This window comes from Euleptes europaea, chromosome 8 (assembly GCF_029931775.1).
Source record: "Euleptes europaea isolate rEulEur1 chromosome 8, rEulEur1.hap1, whole genome shotgun sequence".
Taxonomy (NCBI): domain Eukaryota; kingdom Metazoa; phylum Chordata; class Lepidosauria; order Squamata; family Sphaerodactylidae; genus Euleptes; species Euleptes europaea.
Genome location: NC_079319.1, coordinates 57,055,864 through 57,077,841, shown reverse-complemented (window position 1 = coordinate 57,077,841; position 21,978 = coordinate 57,055,864). Strand labels below are relative to the sequence as shown.

Here is a 21,978-nt window from a genome sequence, read left to right as displayed (position 1 = left end):
ATTATGTCAAGAGTAGGTCTTTTTTCAGGATTCACACTTAAACTGTATCCAAAGGGCATTTTCTGTGTTGCTGTGTTCAGGCTCTGCCTTTAATCCTGCCTAGAATTTCTACAGGGTGGTGGTGATTTTAGGCAATTCCTCCACCCCCACAGGAGACCTCCATTACCTCCCCACAAACGATTCCTGAGGGGTCCCCTAGGAACAACATTTGGGAAGACTTGTGTGGGAGGGGAGAATTAGTGAAAATCCCCCCTCCTCACACGCATGGAAATCATACGTGGAATGCACATAACTGGATATTTTCTGGATTTTAACTGGATGTTTTCATGTAGTATGGAAAACACTTTGGGTTGCATTCAAGGAATTAAAAAAATAGAATACTAATGCATTAAGAAGGAAGCTAGTTTGACCATGTTTTCTACATGTAGTGATGTTTTTCCCCAAGGTATAACATTCAAACACACACACCCCAAGCTCCACTGCCAAAAGTGGTGAAGTCAAAGAAAAGCTTTACTGCGTGATTCTGCTGAAATATGAACAGCCACAAGCCACTACTTCTTAGATGATTTGCTATGACAAGTGAATTCACCATGTCCGGGTAAGGTGAAACAAAGAGTTTGATCTCATGGAACAGATCTGCAGGGAAAGCAAGGCTAGCTGATTCTTTCCCTGCTGTGGCAGCCCTTCAGCTCCCCCCTCATGCTGCTCTTGGTGGTCCCTGTCCTTCAGGACTAGTATTTGTGGGAACAGTTCAGGCCACAGTAGGAAGGGTAAGCAAGGAAGTCACATTTCCATGCATGGAATTTGAACGGGATCCAACCCAAAGGGTTTGATAAAAGTGAGATGGTGGGGACTTCCTTTGTTTCATTAATAAATTCTCTTAGAAGCAAAGATACCAGTAGTGATTCTGAATTACCAATGTCTCAAGTGAAACTGAGAATACAATGAAAAAGAAAACCACACAGCTATGTAGAATGTTATTTATTAAAATACTTTATGAAGTAAACATATAATCTAAGAAAATATATTTAATATTGCTGTAGATCATTGAACTATATATACATTGAACTCACAGTACAGGATTTCTAGGCAGAATTATGAATTTTAAAATAATATTTCAAGGTCTTTTTAAACTTCTCAAATTTTAACCTTTTGTGTACCGTTCTTTATGCTATTAGTGTGATCTGTGGTAGCAGATTCCCAACCAGAAAAACATTACCACTAGTATAAAATAATGTAAAGGAGAAATGTCCTTGTACAAAGATTTTTAATAGCTGCAAAGCTACCACATGAATTTTGTTGAATGAGTTTGCCATTTAAAAGTACGTATTGCTGCACTGCCAATTTACCAAATTTCATAACTAGTTTACTTCTTTCTTTCAAGCAGTAGCTAAAAATAAAAACAAATTAAAAGAAAGGACTGATAGCCTTCTTTTTTTACAGAGAAAACGATTCTACTTCAATGCTAAACATACTTGCTAGAAAGTAAGTCCTACTCAACTCGATGAAACTTACGGCTGAGTATACATACTTAGGACAGCCTTGCAAAGGTGTAAAATCATCACAGACAGAAAAATATACAGTTGAAAGATCAGTATGTCACTGATGTGTATCTACAGATATCTTCCTATTTTTCTAATTGAAGAGGGCCAAAAAGATAACAGAATAGGTTGCTGGTCATTTATTGGTAAAACAGATAGAATATAAACATTCCTAGACAGGATAAATTTTCAAGCATAAATTATTCCTTTGAAGAACTGTAGCTTTTCAATCTACCTTTGGAAATCCAGTCTTTGGTCTGCATAATAGCTCTGAGGTAAAAAATATCAGAGGGGTTCACATTCCAGATTATCCATTTCTCTTAGCCTACTGCAAATAATAGTGACCTATTAAGTGTATGAGGTAACTGTAAACCACCTCTGCTTCTCAGTTGCCTTGAAAGCCTCTTGCTGGGGACACCATAAGTTGGTTGTGACATGATGCACATATGTACATACATATATTAGTGGATATTCGGTGTCATTCCCTCCCCGATACAATACCATTCTGTGTCTTCAGATCACATCTAAACATGGAATCTGCAAGTGAAAGTCAGTTTCCGTGTACAAATTGGATTCACTGTGTCAGGGAGAATGTTAAACTATACACAGTATAGTTGAACATAAACATTACAAAGAAGTATGTTACCAAAACTATGGTAAAGATTTAAGAGTCTGGAGTGAAGTGGACAGATATGAAATCAAGTATATGAATTATAGAAAACATAATTAGCTGTCTATTTAAAACATACAACTGCACTTAACCTAAATCTATTTCTGCTTCTTATACATCAATAACTTCTAAATTCACTGTGACCCACAATTTAATTCCCAATAAATGCATGTTCTCTTTTTGGTTCATAATAGCCTCACTGTAGTGTAGAATAAAAAGCAAGAAAAAAAGATGCTATAAAGTAAACATAATTAAACCTATTAAATTTGTTTTGATACAGAGAAGGCTTTCATAAGGAGAAGGGAAATCTTGACACCAAATGCAACATCTGTTTTCTTTCCTCACAATCAACCTGGACACATTTTCTTTAGCTGAGAAGTTGTTTAGCACATCTCATAACAGAAATGCATGAGGTCTATAGTGATAAGCTAAATATTAGTACTGATCTGAACATTTCAAAACGTGATAAGCCAAAACAGAAATTCACTTAAGAGCTGGTTGCAGTTTCTTTGAAGCTTCATGATCCTCTGATCAACAAGATGCTACAATATGCAAATTAGTTGATAAATTCAGATCAAAAGCAAAACAGTCTAAATATATAAGCATAAGATTATTATCCAATCAAGAAGAAAAACAAACCTAAACATTTACTAAGTAATACTGTTTATATGATTTTTGGAGGGAGGGGGAGAATTAAATGTTTAAAATTGTATACATCTTCTCCAGTCGCTGTGCTTTCATTGAATCTATTACATTATCAACAATAGTAATAAGTTCCATCTGTCTCACTAAAAATAATTTTAGTGTCCATATTACCAGTCAACCTTTCCGCTTCAAAACATGCAGTTCATGCATCTTACAGTTTTACTGCCGTAGTCGATACACTCTGGTCCAATACATTCGCAGCAGGCATTATGAAACCATCGGTATTTCGATGCACCCATAGATTCACAAGAGATCTTGCACTGATGTACTGATAGGCAGTCATCAAAGTAAACCACTGTACACATGCGCTCTAAATGGAGAAAGTGGGAAAGGCCTTTAGTTTACTGAACAAAGGTTAACCATACATCCTTCAAACAAAATCATATTTACAACTCAGTTGTTTTCCCCACACAGTGAATTCAAAGAATCCCCTTGCTGGCTCCACCACACTGCATCAAAGACTGTGAAGTAGTACAACTATTGTGCACCATCTACAGTTTGTCTTCTTGTATCACAGCATTATGCATCAACTTGTCTACATTGTTCTACATATTCTCCAAGCCTTGCTGGGTTTCAAAGCCTAGACAAAGTCATGCTACAGACCTGATACTATCCCTGGTCCTTCAGCTGACTGTTTCTGCTCTGGCTTAACAAGGGTAAAGACAGAAGGTGCTATGATTGCCCTGGGATGCTGAAAAGGAGTCTCTTCAAGGCTCCAGGCATCCAGGGCTTCATTCAAGTCCCAGCAACCTCATACCAGTGTTCTACAAGGCTCCCACAGGGGAGGAAGACACTATGCAACACAGGCAGGATGGTACTGCTGCAGTCGTCTTGTTTGGGGGCTTCCTAGAGGCACCTGGTTGGCCACTGTGAGCAGACTGCTGGACTTGATGGGCCTTGGTCTGATCCAGCAGGGCTGTTCTTATGTTCTTATGAAGGATGTGCCTTAACTTCCTGTTTGGGTCTGCCATTGAAAAGATGGAAATGCTTTGGCTGCCTTTCTGTCTCTCCCTGCCACAGCATATTTAAGCATACCATGCAGACATAACAAGTTTCTGAACATGCATTTGAGGATCTGGAATTAATTTAGTTACCTTATCCAAAGGAAACTAGAAAAGCCCAACTTCTGAGTTTCATTTAATGAAGAGTACTCTTGCTGAGAAACATTACTAGCTCAAAGTTCAGCATTGGTATAAAAACGGAATGTGTCTGGAGCAATTGGGATTCGGTTTATTAATTACATAAAAGGGCTAACATGCTGAGAGCAACACAAAGAATAATTAACATTTTAATTAGCAGAGAAAACGCAGCATAGTGCTTATTTTAAAATGAGATTTTTTATATATATATTTGTTTTAAAGTTGAAAAAATTCTAGTTAAGGGAGATTCTTAAAATTGTTTAAATCTCGTAAGAATGTAAATTGTATGGGAGAAATGTTCCATACCATTTGTCACCCAATCCTATAAAATTAAACAATGTAAACAACCTGAAATGTATAGTTCAGTAATTAAAACGCTTCGAGCTCCCAGGTTTTCCTCTTTCCCATGTTTCCCTCTTTCCTGGCATCAGGGTTGTCTTTAATGGAGGCCTTTGATCACTGTAGTGAATTACAAACCACTAAAGAAGCCTGGCAGTGCCATCTTAAGTCCCACTGAATAGACCCGAGTAGGATTCTGAGTAGACCCGAATGCTACGAAGGAGCAAGCCTAAGCTAGTCTACTCAGAAGTATGTCTATTTTGTCCAGTGGTACTTCCTCTCAGGAAAGTATTCTTAAAACGACAACATAAATGCCACATTCAGCAGGAGGGGAATTGTTTTACCAAATGGGTTCATCAATTTCTGATATAATGTTAAAAAGGAAGTTATCCCACACGGAATGACTAAACAGTGAAATCCTTCTTTTTGGTATAATTTCTGTCTCCTTTTTGTTGATTTTGGTTCCCAATTTGTCACATTATATCTAGGCTACATATCCCAAAACTTTGGAACAGAGATCAGACTTTTTAAAAACCCACATGTAAAGCACAGTTTTCTCCTGTTGTTTTTTTTAAGGCGTAAATGTAACCACAATAGTGTTACCTTTGTCATTGGAGTACGATATGTGGACGTTGTTGTTTGGAACAGAGACATTTTGATGTTGGGGATGGTTCACAGTTTCTAAAAACGAGACTAAGTTTTCATGATGTGATAATTCTTCTGTAACAGGGAAGGAAACAATGTTCCAGTTCAACTGAGTGTCACCTTCTGTGAGTGCCCGAAAAAGAGAAGGGATTGGCTCATGCAACTCTTCAACAGTACTCTTGGAAGTTGGAGGTGTGTCACTGTAATTGCGAGGATTGCACATCCCTGCAAACAAATTGACATCAAACAAAAAGTTGCTGGAGAAAAAGCATGCATTAAAAAGCAGCATTTTAAAAATATGAGATTAACATCCTTGTACAGATTTACAAAAGTAGTTTCTGAGATGGAAACACATGCTGCAACATTGATGTATAAATGAAGACCTTCACATTCTGTTCCTTCTGTAGTTTCTCAGAAGTGACATAAAACTTCCCTGTATGGCTGGTTTGAAGATTCATATCCCACATCCCATACTGAAATGCGGAAATTTTTTAATGGGGGAGGGCATTCATGGGGTTGAAGCTAACACTTTCTTCTACTCACGAAGCCCTAACTCTAAAAGAATATTCTACAGAAAAGGAGGTTTGTTTGTACGATTGCTTGTTTTTGCTACTTCTTGTAAAAAACTGTGTGTGTATGTGTGAGAATTTAACAGAATACTTCCCTGAATTCCTTCTGTCCTCTTCCAGGTGAATTTATAAACAACATTTGCAACAAGCAGTGTCAAGACACCGGCCGCCAATTTAATCTGACAAAAAGATCAAATGACAGGTTCCCATCTCTTAGATGTAAATCAGAATTTAATAGGCATAGCATGACAACTTGTGTTCTGCCCATCAATTCGTGTTTACACAAAGCTTATTTGATCATAGTTCAAGAATCTGATCCTGTCTGCTTTAGGAACAAGTATAATTTCCCAGCAGAATTATAAAGATTAACATTGCAAGTCACAAGAGAGGATTAAACCTCTCCTGATATACAAGAGACTGCGTCTGTTTTAGAGCACAGCTGAACATTGCTGCTTAGGTGCTCTGCTGCATTTTATTTTCTGCACTGTACTAATGTCTGCTAGTCACCAAAACCTTCCTTTCCCCAAGGGACTACAATGCAATGTGGATTATTTTCTTGAACAAAATGTGTTCATCTGTGCATATCTGGCATACACTGACAACTGTGGAATCTAAAGTTTGAAAAATTGATTCACTTAATTCAGTGATGAAGGGCAGAAAGCCTTCCAGACCTCTGTACTTCTGTGGAAAACTTTCATTTGTTAAGATTGTGTGTTTCATAAAATCAGTAAGAATGGATGACTACCATTACACGAGGCAAGTTTGGCAGTTTCAAAATTGCAATTAATGTTTTTTCAGTTGGATTATCCCTAGGAATTGTGAGGGGATAAAACCCCAAACACACATAATAAGCAACATAAGAAATCAAGTTACGAATTAACGAATACTAAAATTCTTATTTTTATGTCTCTTCTCTCCTGGCAGAAGGGATACTGAACACGCATGAACACATGAAGCTGCCTTATACTGAATCAGACCCTTGGTCCATCAAAGTCAGTACTGTCTACTCAGACCGGCAGCAGCTCTCCAAGTTCTCAGGCAGAGGTCTTTCACATCATCTACTTGCCTAGTCCCTTTAACTAGAGATGCCGGGGACTGAACCTGAGACCTTCTGCACGCCAAGCAGATGCTCTGTCACTGAGCCATGGCCCTTCCCCTACTGTAATCACCGATCTGATGTGGTACTAATATGTAATGCTGCAGAGACCAACAGTGAAACTGAGATGCACCAGTGACCTCTGTACATGAGCTTAATTCTGTTGAAATAGATTGCTTCAAATGTAAAAAATATATATAGAGAAGCATAAAGGAACTATATTGCCTCCTGAGCAAGCTTCCTGTCCCAAAAAAGAAGGCAAAAAGATAATTTTAACAAATCCCCGTGAAACTCCTCCATAGGGTTTCATCGGGCTACTATGCCTGCCTTTTTGCAGGCATAACTCGGTGCTGGCTAAAGGGGGCGCTTCCAGGCTGAAAGGACTTTGGGAGCTGACTAAAGCCAGCTCCGCCCTGGGGAACTCCCCCTTTGACGTAAGTGGCTTCATGCCAGCATTAGTGCCAGTTTAGCCAGCGCAACACTGCAGGGCTGAGGTCCCACTGTCTCCTAAGTCAGTTCTCCCTCCCCCGCCATTAGGATTGTGCTGCCCATTCCGTCAAAATAAATACTCTAAACCAGCTCATGCTGATTGAGGCCACTAGAAAAATTTCCATTTCATATTTTCCCAGAAAAACCACTTTAATTTGATCCAAAATTATGCAAGATAGCATCAGACTGTTTATTCTCCAAGCTACACATCTGCTAAACAGTTTCATAAATGAACTAGCTGCACCTGTTACATTTCTAAACATTTGAAAGCTATTTCATTATTTTTATAATTTATCTATCCACTAAGCTAAAGGAAGTAATATTTTGTAGGCAAATACATACTCATGGGATCTAATCAAGCATATGTTTGTGGGTCAGGATCTACAGCTGCACGGCACCATGCATTTCATGGTGTCCATTCCAGTTAGGCTCAAACATACATCAATATATAATGAACTGTTTTCATTTATACCTTAGTCATTTGTATTGCCCATTTTAAACTTTTAAATTAAGTGTAAACAAGCCCATTACTTTCATTTAAATATCCTCTATCGTGTGTTGACACTGTAAAATTCACAGGTCTTTAATATACATTTCTGTTTTGCGTATCTTGAAGCTATTCTTGATTTGTGTATGTCAGCAAATGTATCATCACAGAAAGGTACCCAATGGTGGCTTCCTAGCTTGGCAAGAATGGCCGGCCAACTGTAAAAAGGCTTGTGTTTTATGGAGGCTTATTCCCATAGCTTCTCCCATCTCGTTGCCTTAGGGAGAATGGAAGGGTCTGCCGGGCCCTTCCATTCTCCCTAAAAGGCTCTGAAAACCCTACTGTTTAGATGGTGATCAGAAAATGTGGGAAAATGTATAGGTATGAAAAGATTCAGTGGAGCTTTGGCATGGAGAGAAGATAATACGAGGAACCAGTTTGTCGAAGAACCAGTTTGCAACAAAAACAAGGGACAAAATATATCCCTCCCCCACCCTTTCCAGTTTCCTGGTCTATCCTTAGGCTTCTGCAGAAACAAAAATCCAAAGTTAACCATGGCTATCATGACGCTTGTGCCCATCTCTTGCTTTTTTCCAAGTTGCTTTTGTCCATTCTGATTGGCACAAAATGCAGTTGTGTGCTTTGGTGAACTTATTATCCATCAGGATTATTTTATTCCTTTGCAATATACAGTATGAGTTTGTGCAAGGGTACTTTTTTAATATGAAAGAAATCAGCAACTGCACATGTTCCTGAGACTAAAACATTGTAAAGGGTAATCTAGGTCAGCAGTTGATAGACACAGCCCCTTCGCATGCATCCTGAGAGAAAGATGGGAAGACAGACTATTTGGCACAGGATAATCAATGACTATCAGTCCAGAACTCACTTCAAATCTAACAGAAGCATAAACTGTCATACAAAAGAGGTACAAACAGGTATAATATATTTGGCTTGTGGTAAGCTGAAACCATAAGGTTCCTAACCCGTCTTTCACAAGTAAACTTAACTTTGAAAAACAACAGGGAGATGAAGCCTTCCTAAATAGTTCCCCTAGCAAGAGGCTTGATTCATGTATTCCTGGAATAATGTGGTTGTCTCTTCCCTTTTGGCTGGACCACTTCAATGATGTTTGTAAAGGGCACAAGTGGGATAACTACTATGGTGACTTCCTATGCCCAGCGTTGCCCCACCCCTTCCACAGGGTGCTGCGGATGTTTGACTGGGGAACGAATTGCGTCATTCCTCCCAATTATGTGGTTCCTCTGTACCAACATTACTGGAGCAGCGTATGATACATGGAGGAACAGTAACCGCATTGCTCCAAGTAACACGTAAATTGGCCTGGAGACAAAGTTGAATAAAATTTGAAAGAAGAGGCTTAAAACTGATGTATCTAGAGCAGAGGTGTCAAACATACAGCCCAGGGGCCGGATCCAGCCCCTTGAGAGCTCTTATCCAGCCCACGAGCCATCCAAGGCAGCCATCACCCACTCTCGATCTGGGCTGTTGAGGCACGGCATGGCCTGACCAAGTGACATTTATGTCATATTCGGCCCTCATAACAATTGAGTGTGACACCCCTGTAACATTGTTCAAATGGCAGAAGTTGGATTCCCCTGCATGGAACGGGTGGGGGTCAGGATTTGCATTTGCTCCAGGATATCCAGGAAGGGATGTCAGAGGTAAATCTTCTTTATTAAGTTTAGCTAAGTGTTATGATTTTCCTGTTCTTTTCTTTCAATCTGTACAACCAGTAGGCGTGATAGTTATTTTCCCTGTCTTGTGCTCTAGCTTAACCTGTAGCAATCAAGTTTTCCTGTTTAAGAGAGCAGACTGTGATTCAACTCCTCCTCATGTTCCTTAGCTACTCCCTCATGCTACACATGCATGCACAGGGGTAGGGCTAAAGTAATTAGTAAACTGCCCTTTTCACATGCTCAGAGGCAGCTTTTATTAGTGTTCTCCAAGTAACTGGTAATGTCTAAGGCTGGATTCTTAATGTGGAGCGGTGACATGAAGAACATGCTTTACATGCACATGAACACACTTCACACATGTAAACACATATAGACCCAGAGTGGGTGTATGACAAGGTGCAGCCATGATAGCTGAATGGGACCTCCAAGTTCAGAGGCAGAATACCTCTGGCTGTCAGATGCTAGGGAGAAGTTGGCTACTGAGGGCTGCTGCCAGATGGCCCTACTTTTGGGTTTCCCTGTAGTATCTGACTGGCCAACATTGGAAGTAAGATGGTGGACTAGATGGACTTGGCATCAGCTTGCCATGTTGATGTGGCTTTGATTCTGTCCTTTGAAATTGTTTTGTTGCTCTTGCAACATGGTGTTCTTTGCTTGAGTTGGTCTGTTGGGTTTGTGGTTTGCGATGGATTCTCTGGTTTGACACTGCCTTGATTTTTTGGCTGTGCATTGGCTTGGATTATCTGATTTTTCATTTGCTTGGCTTGCAACAGCGTTCCTATTCAGGTTGGGTTCAATGATTCTCTGGCTTGACATTGGGTACTATCTGACGCAGCTGTAAGATGAGAGCATTAAGTGATGAAGAATGAACTTACCAACGCAGTCACAGCATTCATCCCAAAGCATGCCTAGACAAAGCATGCACTCCTTACAACACGAACAGTTTCCTTCACCTGGTCGGCATTGACATAGCTCCTAGAAACACACCACAGCATGTTAGAACTTCCTATGTGCAAGATTCCAGTTAAGGTGAACATTTTAAAATCCATCTAACCCAACAATTTCAAGTCTTAATCAATAAAGACTGGTCTTGCACAAGAAGTCCCAAGTAGTAAGTAATGCTGAGCATGCACATACATACACACGCTGAAAAATTAAAGTTTTTTTTTAAGATTCTCAATTTGATCCACAAATTCTGTAGCCGAGCACAGCTCCAGGAAGGCACTCATCAAAACATAAGTCTATGTAAAGACTTGTGCATCATATTTCTCCCCAACCCAAATTAAATTACTATTCTGCTGGTTCCTATACCACATTACATGATAGCCAGAATATGTATTTTTAGGACATGAAATGTATACTTAATGGTAGGGAGGATGTAAGCTGAGAAAATGTAGATTCAGAAAACAAACTCAGATTTAACCACAAATAATTATGATTTCATACAGTGAATATATTTCTTCTCCAAATTAAAAAAATCCTAAAACTTTCAGGCATGCCTAATTATTAACATACCGAAACAGATAAATTGTTGTAAAGGGGATTTAATATTTGTATCTTTCAGTGTCTGTGCAAGAGGGGGGAAACAAATTCATTTTCCAAATGTAATCAGAAACATGGCTTCAAGGCACTGGAGACATCTAAAAACATTTGTTCTCATCACAATTTATTATGAGAAGACTGAGAGCAGAAAAACTATTTTTGCAAATGTTATTTTTTTTAGGCTACACAGCACATTTATTCATAATTTTTAAAAAAAACAAGTAATAAAATATTCTTTACAAATATCACAGTGCTTAATCTAGCAGAATTTTTATAACCAATATACAAATTACTAGGAAATTACATAGAATCATAGAGTTAGAAGAGACCACCAGGGTCATCTAGTCCAACCCCCTGCACAATGCAGGAATTTCACAACTACCTCCCCCTCCACACCCCCAGTGACGCCCACTACATGCCCAGAAGATGGCCAAGATGCCCTCCCTCTCATCATCTGCTTAAGGTTATAGAATCAGCATTGCTGACAGATGGCCATCTAACCTCTTCTTAAAAACCTCCAGGGAAGGAGAGCTTACCACCTCCCGAGGAAGCTTGTTCCACTGAGGAACAGCTCTAACTGTTAGAAAATTCTTCCTAATGACTAGACGGAAACTCTTTTGATTTAATTTCAACCCGTTGTTTCTGGTCCGACCTTATGGGGCAACAGAAAACATCTTTACTGCAAACAGCCCTTACCTTGGAATGATTCAGCTTTGGTTCAAGTATAACAATTATGAAATTGAACTCATGGTCAAATTCGTAATACATAATTTTAAATATCTGTGTTCTAAGGACAGATACATAGTTCAAGGCTGAAATGACTAACAAAGTTCCCAATGGCATGACAATCTGTGTTTGCTTTCTCACATAAAAAATTAAAGGATTGCTTGTAATAGGGCTGCAGCTGTTAGTTGCACTGAGCTGGGAGAAACCTGGGTCTGTGTGAGGGCTAAGCTTGGTTCCTGCCTCAACCATGTTCCCAGATGCATCTCTGTAAAATTTATCATTGAGTGCCATGGGAGTCATGCATGGCAGAAATTAAAGGAATGCAACCGGACAGTTTCACTTCCTTACATCAGGAGGCACAGATAGGTTTTGTCCCCACTTCAATTGTATTCCCAACTGCAATCTGGGAATTAGTATACTGTGAACTTTATACCCATGAGGATACTGTATTTCATCCATGCCACAGTGTCTTCTACTACATGCACTCTAAGAGAAGAGGAGGTTGTGCCACTATACTAATTTACTGATTCTGACCTGCACAGTAATAAATTTAGTTGGGGGGAAACACACAAACACGTTGCTGGAATTACGACGCTACCCATTTTAATTTGCCTATATTGCATTACTGCCTAAGGCCGCGATTCTATGCATTATCATTCAGAAGAAAATGGTCCACCCAAACAGTGAGTTTTGCACTTCAAAAACGTGAGTTTTGTCACATAACTCAGTGAGATTTAGTTCTCAGCAAACATGGAAAACTCTGAGCATTGTACCTTGCAAATACTGTACCCACCAAGCCGCTATGATCAACATTTTTCAAAGGATGACAGAAATGGAAAGGAGAGAATAGCCGCACTTCCATGAAGAGACAATGAGTTAAGAAAAGTTATTTTTGATGGTACATTGCTAAGTAAATTGTGTTGGTTCAGATACAATACAATGAACTTTTTTAAGCAGGACTGCCTCAACTCCGCAAGATTAGGCAGCACAGTAAATTGGCTGTTATTGCTGTGAAAGTGTCACTCATTACTGTCTGCATTTAAAATGACAGATTGTCCATAATCCATATGTTATAGCTTGGGTTTTTCCACTTGCAGTACTAGGCATATATGTAGATTGCCAAGGACTTTATGGAAGTCAACGATCTCAGGAAAGGCGACATGACAAATAGGATATTCAAAAGACCCATGCAGCAAGGAAGTACAAGTGAAGCATGTCTCAAGGCATTAAACTGTTGATCTCACTCACATCTGCTACAGAGCTGCTAAAATAAATATTTACACCCTTCTGAATTCTGTCATGAAAAGGCACAATGCATGTGCAATCCTTTGCATCTATGTGGGTGAAAAAAAATCTAAGAGCAAATACATCTCATTTAACTTATATTTTTCTAACAGTTCACTACTGTGTTACAGTCTTTAAATAAATGTATCAGTCATGATCTATAGAGTTAGTTATCCTTGAGTACCACTGAAGTCGGTGGACAAGTTAATCATGACTAAAGTTAAGTTTCGTCAATTTCAGCAAGACTAGACCCCAGTAAGAATATCTAACAATACATTCAATAAGTGTCATTTTGACATGCAGCGGCATTCCTGTGTAAGCAGTGCCAAAATTAAATACACAGCAGCATGGATAGTCACACACTAGTACATCTACATTATTTGTCAGAGTTCTTGCAATTTAAGGACAGATTACTGTATCAGTGTCTTAATTAACTGATCATCATCTCAAACATCTTAGCATTCTACTCCTCATCTCATGGGATGCTGTTGCATTTTGAAAAGACATTTTTGAAGTGTACTGCTATCCATACATCTTCAGCCACTTCCTCTTACTTCAGAAAAGTACAGAAAATTACAGTAATGAACTAAAATCTTTGTATTTAAAAGGGGAGGGGAAGGCTGAAATTATTAAGAATGTATCATATACCTGTATTCAGTGTGGTTCTGTAAGGGCTAAAATTAGATACGGTAGTAGCAGATCAAGGTGTTTGGGGGGCAAATCCTAGTTTAATCACACAGAAAATGGGCAGAGAATCCAAATTAAACTACAACAGGGGCATGGTGGTGAGATGCCAAACGTTTCTCCCATCTGTGGTTTACTTCCCTGCAGTATACTATCTGCCATGATTTCCCCCCACTCAGGCTTGATATAGGAAGTAACCCCTGGAGACACACTGCAGTGGGATAAGTCACTTGGAGAGAGCAATCAGCCCTGCTTGCATTTATATCTTTAAATTGGTCTCCTCCACCCTACCTTTCTATGTGATTGGGGCAGATCTGGGTTTAAGCACACAGGTCTACTGTGACTCAACACAAAGATTATTCAGTATTATTTGCTATGTATCAAAATTAAGCTGATGTTTTCTGTTATAAACCGGACAAGTTTATATATGAAGTTGGTTAACATGGAAACTCCTCATGGAGAGCCAGCGTGGTTTAGTGGTTAAGAATGGTGGTTTGGAGCGGTTAAGTCTGATCTGGAGAACTGGGTTTGATTCCCCACTCCTCCCCATGAGCGGCAGAGGCTAATCTGGTGAACTGGATTTGTTTCCCCACTCCTACACATAAAGCCAGCTGGGTGACCTTAGGCAAGTCACAGCTCTCTTAGAGCTCTCTCAGCCCCGCCTACCTCACAGGGTATCTGTTGTGGGGAGGGGAAGGGAAGGCGATTGTAAGCCGGTTTGATTCTCCCTTAAGTGGCAGAAAAAGTCAGCATATAAAAACGAACTGTTCTTCTTCTCATGAAATCATTAGAATTACTTTCTAAACATATAGTAAAGATAAACAGATGTGTCACAGACAGGATACTTTTGCTTTTACTCCTCAGCATCACAAAGAAATATTCTTAATAATATTTTATTTCATATTTTGGGTACAGAAAGAAAAAAGGGGAAAAATAACATTTCCATTCTTAATTTTTGCTACCCCCACAATAATTTACCAACTATTGATTTATAGACTCACAAAGAAATATTGAAGATTATCAGCCTCTCATATTGGTTAATGACCTTAAAACTTGTTCAAAACCAGAAGTGTATAGACATGTTTATAGAGGAATGGAGAGAGAGAGAATGAGAATAAGCAGGACTGAAACAACAGTAATTAAATTACAGTAATAATGCTTAGCAAACTTGGCTTGGACCTTAGGATAGTAGGGCTCCGTCGGGTTGCTGGATACTCCGCTGGGAACAGAGTAGTGTGATGTTGAAACCAGACTGAGTAAATGCCTCTTGTATTTAACCAGACCTGTGGGCAGGGTGTGTGGGCCAAAAGCTTTCAAGATAGAGATGTGTGGGTTTAGGGGGGGAAATGGAAAGGGAGGGGGAATCACAGACAGTCTATTAAAAAAATTCTTATGGAAACACTGGAAATGTTGAGGGAAACTGAAAAAACCCTCTCAAGAAAAAAATCCTTATAAAATACTAGTGAAGCACTTTTTAAGGTTAGATTTTCAAATATTTTACTTGCCTTTTACTCTCTCAAAATGCTTTCTAATAACTACATAAGACGCATTCCTGTATACTGTAGATACGGAAAACTTTCAGATCCTCTTGCCCGTTTCAGATTTATCTTCTTCAGCATATGAAAGAAGCTGGTCCATGACTGGAAATGTATATGAAAGAGTAAAGAAGCTTGTTTCAATCCATGCAAGGCTTCAGTTATCTGATGCCCATGAAGATAAATATCCAAATTCAGAACTGGAAGCTATTGTTCTTCCAGAAACTAATTTGGATAGGAGAAAGAAACTTAGAACATAGTATTTTGAAGGATATAGGATTTACAGTGAAAAATGTGTTCACCAGCATGGTTGGGAAGCTGGGACTGCTAGTGAACTAACCATGCTGGTTAACCAAGCAGAAACCCACTGCGTGTGTTGCCAGCCCCACTTTTATCTGCACACCTTGCCTCCCAGCCTGAATGGATGTACTGCCAGAGTGACACCGTGAACAAATCCCACGAGGCACATGCCAAACATGGGAAGCACAGCCATGTTTCATGTCTCATAGGGAGCTGTGAAGCGGTGAACACAGCGGAGCATCCTGGGATGACAGCCACAGCAACTGCCCAAGGAACCCTCGTTGGGAGAAACTGGGGTGTGCAAACAGGGCAGACAGCAATTAAGCCACGCCAGGCAAGAAGACAAAGATGCCAGTTCCTGTATTGTCTTGTACATGATATGCAATCAATGACCATTTACACCATTCGGATGTTAAGTGCCCTGTGGCAGTCTGGAACCTCCGATTCAAAGCTTCCCATTGTCCCCAAAGCTCCTGCCCAACACATGACTCACTGTAATATCTCCAGTTTTTGTAATCCTGAATTATAATTCAATCAAAAACTGCCCTTCTTTCTGCCCTTTAGTCGGTCTATAGTTTTCTTTTGATTACTCTCACGAAAGCTCATACCCTGCCAGAAATGTTGCTAGTCTTTTAAGGTGCTACTGGTCTTTTGCTCTTTTCCACTACTCTCCAGTATTCCTTTATCCTATATCGTAATCTTTTGTTTCCTGAAAATAACCCATTTAGCTATGGGCCAAAAACTGTATAACTAACCTAGCTTTAGAGCCAGAAAAGAGAGTCTCTCTGAACCTGGAGACCAGTTGAACTACAGCAGACTCCCTACACACACTGGATCCCTCCTCCTTCCATCTGATTTCTTCGCAGATTAGAACAGGTAATCTTTGCTCTCTCCCTGATCTATTCCCCCCCCTATTTTCCAAACAACTATTCCCCATTTTCCACACATTTAGCTCAAAGATTAACTCCTGCTCCAAACTGGAAGAGCTCTGCTGAATACTTGTAAGTTGTTGCTATATTAATTAGCATAAGGAATGTGTTTGTGTCTTGGTTTAGTATGGCTAGTATTTGCTTAGGATAAGTCGTCCCCCCCCCCACACACACTTTTGTACTAAATCCCTCAATAAACTCCGTATTCCTTTTAAGTCAGATCTCTGTCATCCTTTCCCTACTAAACACTTGCTGTGCCCGGCACAAACACACAAGCTAATTCCCCATGTTAATCTGAATGTCTGTTCACGTGTTTGTGGGGGTACAGTAACACCTGCTCCTCCACAGCCTGAGAGCAGGCTGAGGAGGAAGTTGTCTTGATGGTCTCCTGGCCATGGGCACCACCTCAGGTGGCAGCAGGTGCTTTAGGCAGCATTAGGGATGATGCCCAGCCCCCATACTGCCAATCATCTGTGTGGCAGGCAATGACTCACAGTTAGAGTACTTTAAATCCCCTCCAGCTGCACAGCTCATCGACGGGGTGGGGTGGGGGTTGCAGGAGACATGTTCTGGCCATGGCTGGAATGTGCCTCCCATGAGGGTAGGAGATATCTTCCAGCCAAGGCCAGAATGCACTTCCCATGCCTCCCCCCCCCCTCATCACAGAGCTATGTGGTGGGCAGGGATTTACAGGAGAGGATGCATTCTGGCCCTTTAAATCCCTGCCCACTGCAATGTCTATCTGCAGCATGAAGTCAGGGAGCAAAAGGTTTCTTAGCCATGGGATTATAAGCCCAGTCCACTGCGGGGGAGAGTATAGAGGCAAAGCGCACAGACATATATAATGAAGATCATGGATCTCTCAGTCTGTGGAAGGTGAATCAGGCCCATACAGCAGTGATTCAGATTGAAATAACAGAAGAAGGGGAGAGGGGATGTGATGCTTCAACACACTCCCAATTTAACTAATTAAAGCGAGGTTCAAAGTGTCCAGAAATTCTAACTCTTCTTTGAGTGTTCTTAAGATACCAAATTGTAGTTACCCTAATTATATGCAAATCTCTAAATACCTGTATGTTGCACAAGTACAATTTGCAATAAAATAATACATAGAGAGAGCAGTACCATCTGTTTGAGGGCTGTGAAGATCTACAACACAGAAGGCAAAAAGACCTGGGGCTTCATCTGCGAGCTACTCTGCTCCTTTATCAGGCAGGAACTCATGTTAAAAATCTGGTTAGGCTGTGTAACATAGTGGAGGCTGGAGATGGTTCCATATTGCCTGAGGACTCAGCCCCTTCCTCCAGGTTCCATCAAGGAAGGCTTAAAGCAAGCTATTCCCCACCCCCACCCCCGCCTCAGGTCATATCCCCAGACTGATGCCCCGTTTCAACAATGGCCAAGAAAATATACCCAGGAAGCAGAGATGGTGCAAGATCACAGAGGTTCCAAGTCAATCCTAGTAAGATCGAAGATCGCTAGTATCTCCCACACTTGGCAGTCTTCAAGCAGCGGCTGCATGAACACTTGTCAGGGGTGCTTTAGGCTGATCCTGCATTGAGCGGTGGGTTGGACTAGAGGGACTGTATGGCCCCTTCCAACTCTATGATTCCATGATTTACACCTTTCCCCATTATGAGTCACAATTATGGCTCCATTATCGGGGTGGAAGCTGATGTCCTCTAATTATTTTTCTCGTATGTGTTTTGCAACAAGCACAAGCTAAACAAGTTTTCCTAGTTTAGCTTCTGTATCTACTTGCATATAAACATAGGTACAGGCTCCAGTCAAGATATTCTCACACACAACAGCGCGCTTTGTGCCTGCGTACAAGGGTTTCTTTTACCCACCTCCCACATGACTGATGTTTTCAGCTTTGTTGTCCTATGGTGAAGGGAGATAATGGTGCCTGGATTCTCCCTCCCCATCCTACAATTATCAGGGTTAATAAAAGGTAAAGGTAATCCCCTGTGCAAGCACTGGGTCATTACTGACCCATGGGGTGATGTCACATCCCAATGTTTACTAGGCAGACTATGTTTATGGGGTGGTTTGCCATTGCCTTCCCCAATCATCTACGCTTTACCCCCAGCAGCTAGCTGGGTACTCATTTTACCACCCTTGGAAGGATGGAAGGCTGAGTCAACCTTGAGCCGGCTACCGAAACCGACTTCCATTGGGATCAAACTCAGGTAGTGAGCAGAGCTTTTGACTGCAGTACTACAGCTTACCACTCTGTGCCACAGGGGTTAATTACACGCTCAATAGTGTTGTGCAGATTACTCAGGGAAGATGGAAAATTCAGAACAGTACTAACTCAAATTTTGAAGTTATAGCTAGTTCTCTCATTTCAGTGACTCTAAAGGATGCTCTTCAGCTTTATGGCTTAATCCCACCTCCTCCATGTTCATCTATCCATCACCCATATACCTTGTCCTAGTGCTTCATTGCTCCATTATTACTGAAGTTATAAAATTACTGCCCCCCCCTCTGCCAAATCCTCAAATGCTGAGCACAAGATAAAATACAAAAGTTCTCTGGAAATGAACCAACATGTAAGGAACATCACCGCGACTAATCGAACCAACAATGTCTACATCTAATACTTTTATATTATATTCAACAGGCACATTACCAGGCTGATGAAACAAACATTTCTCACTCAGCCCTATATTATGGAAAGCAATATTTTCATTACTGACTACTCCATCTTCAAGTGAGCAGAATATTTCAAGTATGTTAATTATATCCCACTCCTCACAGACATTTACACTTTTATCCCAGTGGGTAGCTGTGTTAGTCTGTCTGCAGTAGTAGAAAAGAGCAAGAGTCCAGTAGCACCGTAAAGACTAACAAAAATATTTTCTGGCAGGGTATGAGCTTTCGTGAGCCACAGCTCACGTGAGCTGTGGCTCACGAAAGCTCATACCCTGCCAGAAAATATTTTTGTTAGTCTTTAAGGTGCTACTGGACTCTTGCTCTTTTCTACTTTTATCCCAGAAATCTAGATATACAGTGCACATTGTTTGAGAGCAAAATATGCCTTAGATTAAAGCTTACAATATATTAATAGATTAAAGCTTACAATTAATAGATTAAAGCTTAAAATATATCAGTGATGTCGTAAAAACACTTTCCCAAGAGCAAAGCTCACTGAGTAGACTTGAATAGAAGAAGAAGGGTTGGTTTTTATATGCCGACTTTCTCTACCACTTAAGGCAGAATCAAACCGGCTTACAATCACCTTCCCTTCCCCTCCCCACAACAGACACCCTGTGAGGTGGGTGAGGCTGAGTGTGACTGGCCCAAGGTCACCCAGCTGGCTTCCTGTGTAGGAGTGGGGAAACAAATCTAGTTCACCAGACTAGCCTCCGCCGCTCATGTGGAGGAGTGGGGAATCACACCTGGTTCTCCAGATCAGACTCCACCGTTCTTAACCACTACACCACGCTGGCTCTCCAGCAGGTCTACTTGGAATACAATTATTAGTTGTAGAATACAATACATAGAATACAATACATAGTAGACCTGCTCAGGTCCCTACGTCTATGTCCTTTCTCTGTGTCTCACAAGCATCTTATTAAGCTTCTGTGTTATAAGATGCAGAAAATGCTTATGAATTAAGAGTTATGTACTGAAATACTTTAAAATAAAGATATAAACAAAATAAAGATTCCCAAATTTATAATTGTCTATGCTAAATTCCTGTTTCAGGGTCACTGTTTATTTACATAAACTGATGCTGCAAAAGCCAAACTCTTGGCCCTGATTTTCCTATAGGATAATCACTCACACAAATAGCAAATACATTTTCTCTTACCTGAATTAAGCATTTACTGACATCACTAGCACACAGAGCCTTGTTGCAGCAGATTGATGGTTGGATCGAGAAAAACAACATCATGCTAACTAGTGCCGGCACAGTGCTGTACCACAACCTCATGTTCCTTGTGGGCAGGAAATTCCTGGGACCTCCAGACAGCACTGAAACAAGAAGCATCACATAGAGACACTGAGGCAGAAGTTAAGTCTCTTTCCTCTGCAGCACATAATTCTTAATAGTTCTTGTTTCTGTGGGCCTTCTACATTCAGCAGTATTTACGACAAAAAAACATCAGCCCTTAAATATATCAGCGTTCTCCTTTTCTGTAGACTTTAAACTTACTTAAAGATTGACAATTTAAATTTTAATCAGGGTATGGGGGGGAGCATTCATTTGCGTGAGAATTGGCAAGATAAATGCATTGTGATTAAATGAAGTGTTTTGATAGGTTAGCAAGACAAAGGAAACCAACAAGGAAGCTGATGCAAGGATGACTCTCTAAAACATGCAAACATGTTTTAACACAACTCCAAAGCGTTTCAACACCACCTGTCTAGATGTATTAATTTACATTCAAGGCTTTCGAACAAGGAACTGGATGGGTGCCATGTGCAGATAAACAGAGTACTGAGATTTTATATTAATACAACGCACATATCTGTGAATGGAATAATGTGCTTATGTCAGTTTTCTGCATGTGCCAGTTATCCATTTGTACTACATAGTCCTATCACTCCTAATTATTGGCTCCCAAAATCACACTACAAAGTGAGACAGTCTAAAAACAGCAGAGTACTGAGCGCCAGGCACCAGGGAAGCTTTTCTTTGGCAACCAACCAGTACTCTACTTGCCACCTTCTGGGCACTGACAACACTTCATAGGTCAAAATTATGTAGGATTTGGAGCTCGTCAAAGAGATCTGGACGGTCAAAATGACCGATTCCTTTCGAGGTGCTCCCCACAGCTTATAAGCCCAGTTTTTCTGAGCCAAAGGAATTTTGTCTAAACCAAGCAGTGTCTCAAATAGTGGCATCTGGATGCTTTAGAAGAATTTTGTCATGCTATTTATATGAATGTGTAATTCTTCATCAGTCACTTCCAGTTTCCAGCAACCTAACGTATTGGGAAATGGCAGAGAATGTACAGCATGATCATCTTGGCTAACAACCATTTCAAGCCAGTGTGGTGTAGTGGTTAGGCTGTTGGCTAGGATCTGGGAGACCCAGGTACAAATCCCCACTCTGCCAAGAAAATTCACTGGGTGATTGTGGGCCAATCACATATTCTCAGCGTACCCTACCTCACAGGGTTGTTTGTGACGGTAAAATGGAGGAAAGGAGAATGGTGTAAATCTCTTTGGGTCCCCATTGGGGAGAAAGGTGGGGTATAAATTAAGTAAATAAAAACTAAAATAAAATTGTGTTTAGATTTGACAAATCCACTTGTACTTTTGGCTCTGATACACTACTTCCTTTCTGGTTGACTGGTTTGGCATCATGTCCTTAGAAGGGCTAAAGACTTTTCAGGATGCGGCATGAACGGCCAGAAAATCTTCAGTGAAATATACCAAGCAAGTTACAATCAGAAAGGTCTACCGGAAATTTCTAATATCCATTTGAATCAATGCTTCAGATTTTGTCAGGCAAGTAAGTAGGTGTTTCCTCACCATAAAAAAAAAAACATTTCACATCTGTTCACCTACAATAAGCAACCCTACCACTCACTTCATAGCAGCTCAGAAGGAAACCAACCTGTTCTAGGGACGAACGTTTAC

At 40.4% G+C, this 21,978-nt stretch overlaps 1 protein-coding gene across 1 annotated transcript; it reads right to left on the bottom strand.

Moving 5' to 3' along the window:
- Positions 1 to 3,000: 3,000 nt before the first annotated feature.
- TWSG1 (twisted gastrulation BMP signaling modulator 1) lies at positions 3,001 to 20,359 on the bottom strand. Its single transcript, XM_056854518.1, has 4 exons — positions 20,201 to 20,359; positions 10,256 to 10,355; positions 4,998 to 5,264; positions 3,001 to 3,226 (listed from the first exon to the last, which is right to left on the bottom strand). Exons 1-4 carry the CDS (start codon positions 20,321 to 20,323, stop codon positions 3,045 to 3,047), a joined length of 672 nt encoding a protein of 223 aa, XP_056710496.1. The 5' UTR covers positions 20,324 to 20,359; the 3' UTR covers positions 3,001 to 3,044.
- Positions 20,360 to 21,978: the final 1,619 nt, after the last annotated feature.

Coding starts and splice junctions, on each gene's coding strand:
- TWSG1 (XM_056854518.1), bottom strand. CDS start 20,323: ATGAGGTTGTGGTACAGCACTGTGCCGGCACTAGTTAGCATGATGTTG. Junction 5,265..10,255: donor TGAATGCTGTGACTGCGTTG/GTAAGTTCATTC, acceptor ATTTGTTTGCAG/GGATGTGCAATCCTCGCAAT. Junction 3,227..4,997: donor ATCGTACTCCAATGACAAAG/GTAACACTATTG, acceptor TTCTCCATTTAG/AGCGCATGTGTACAGTGGTT.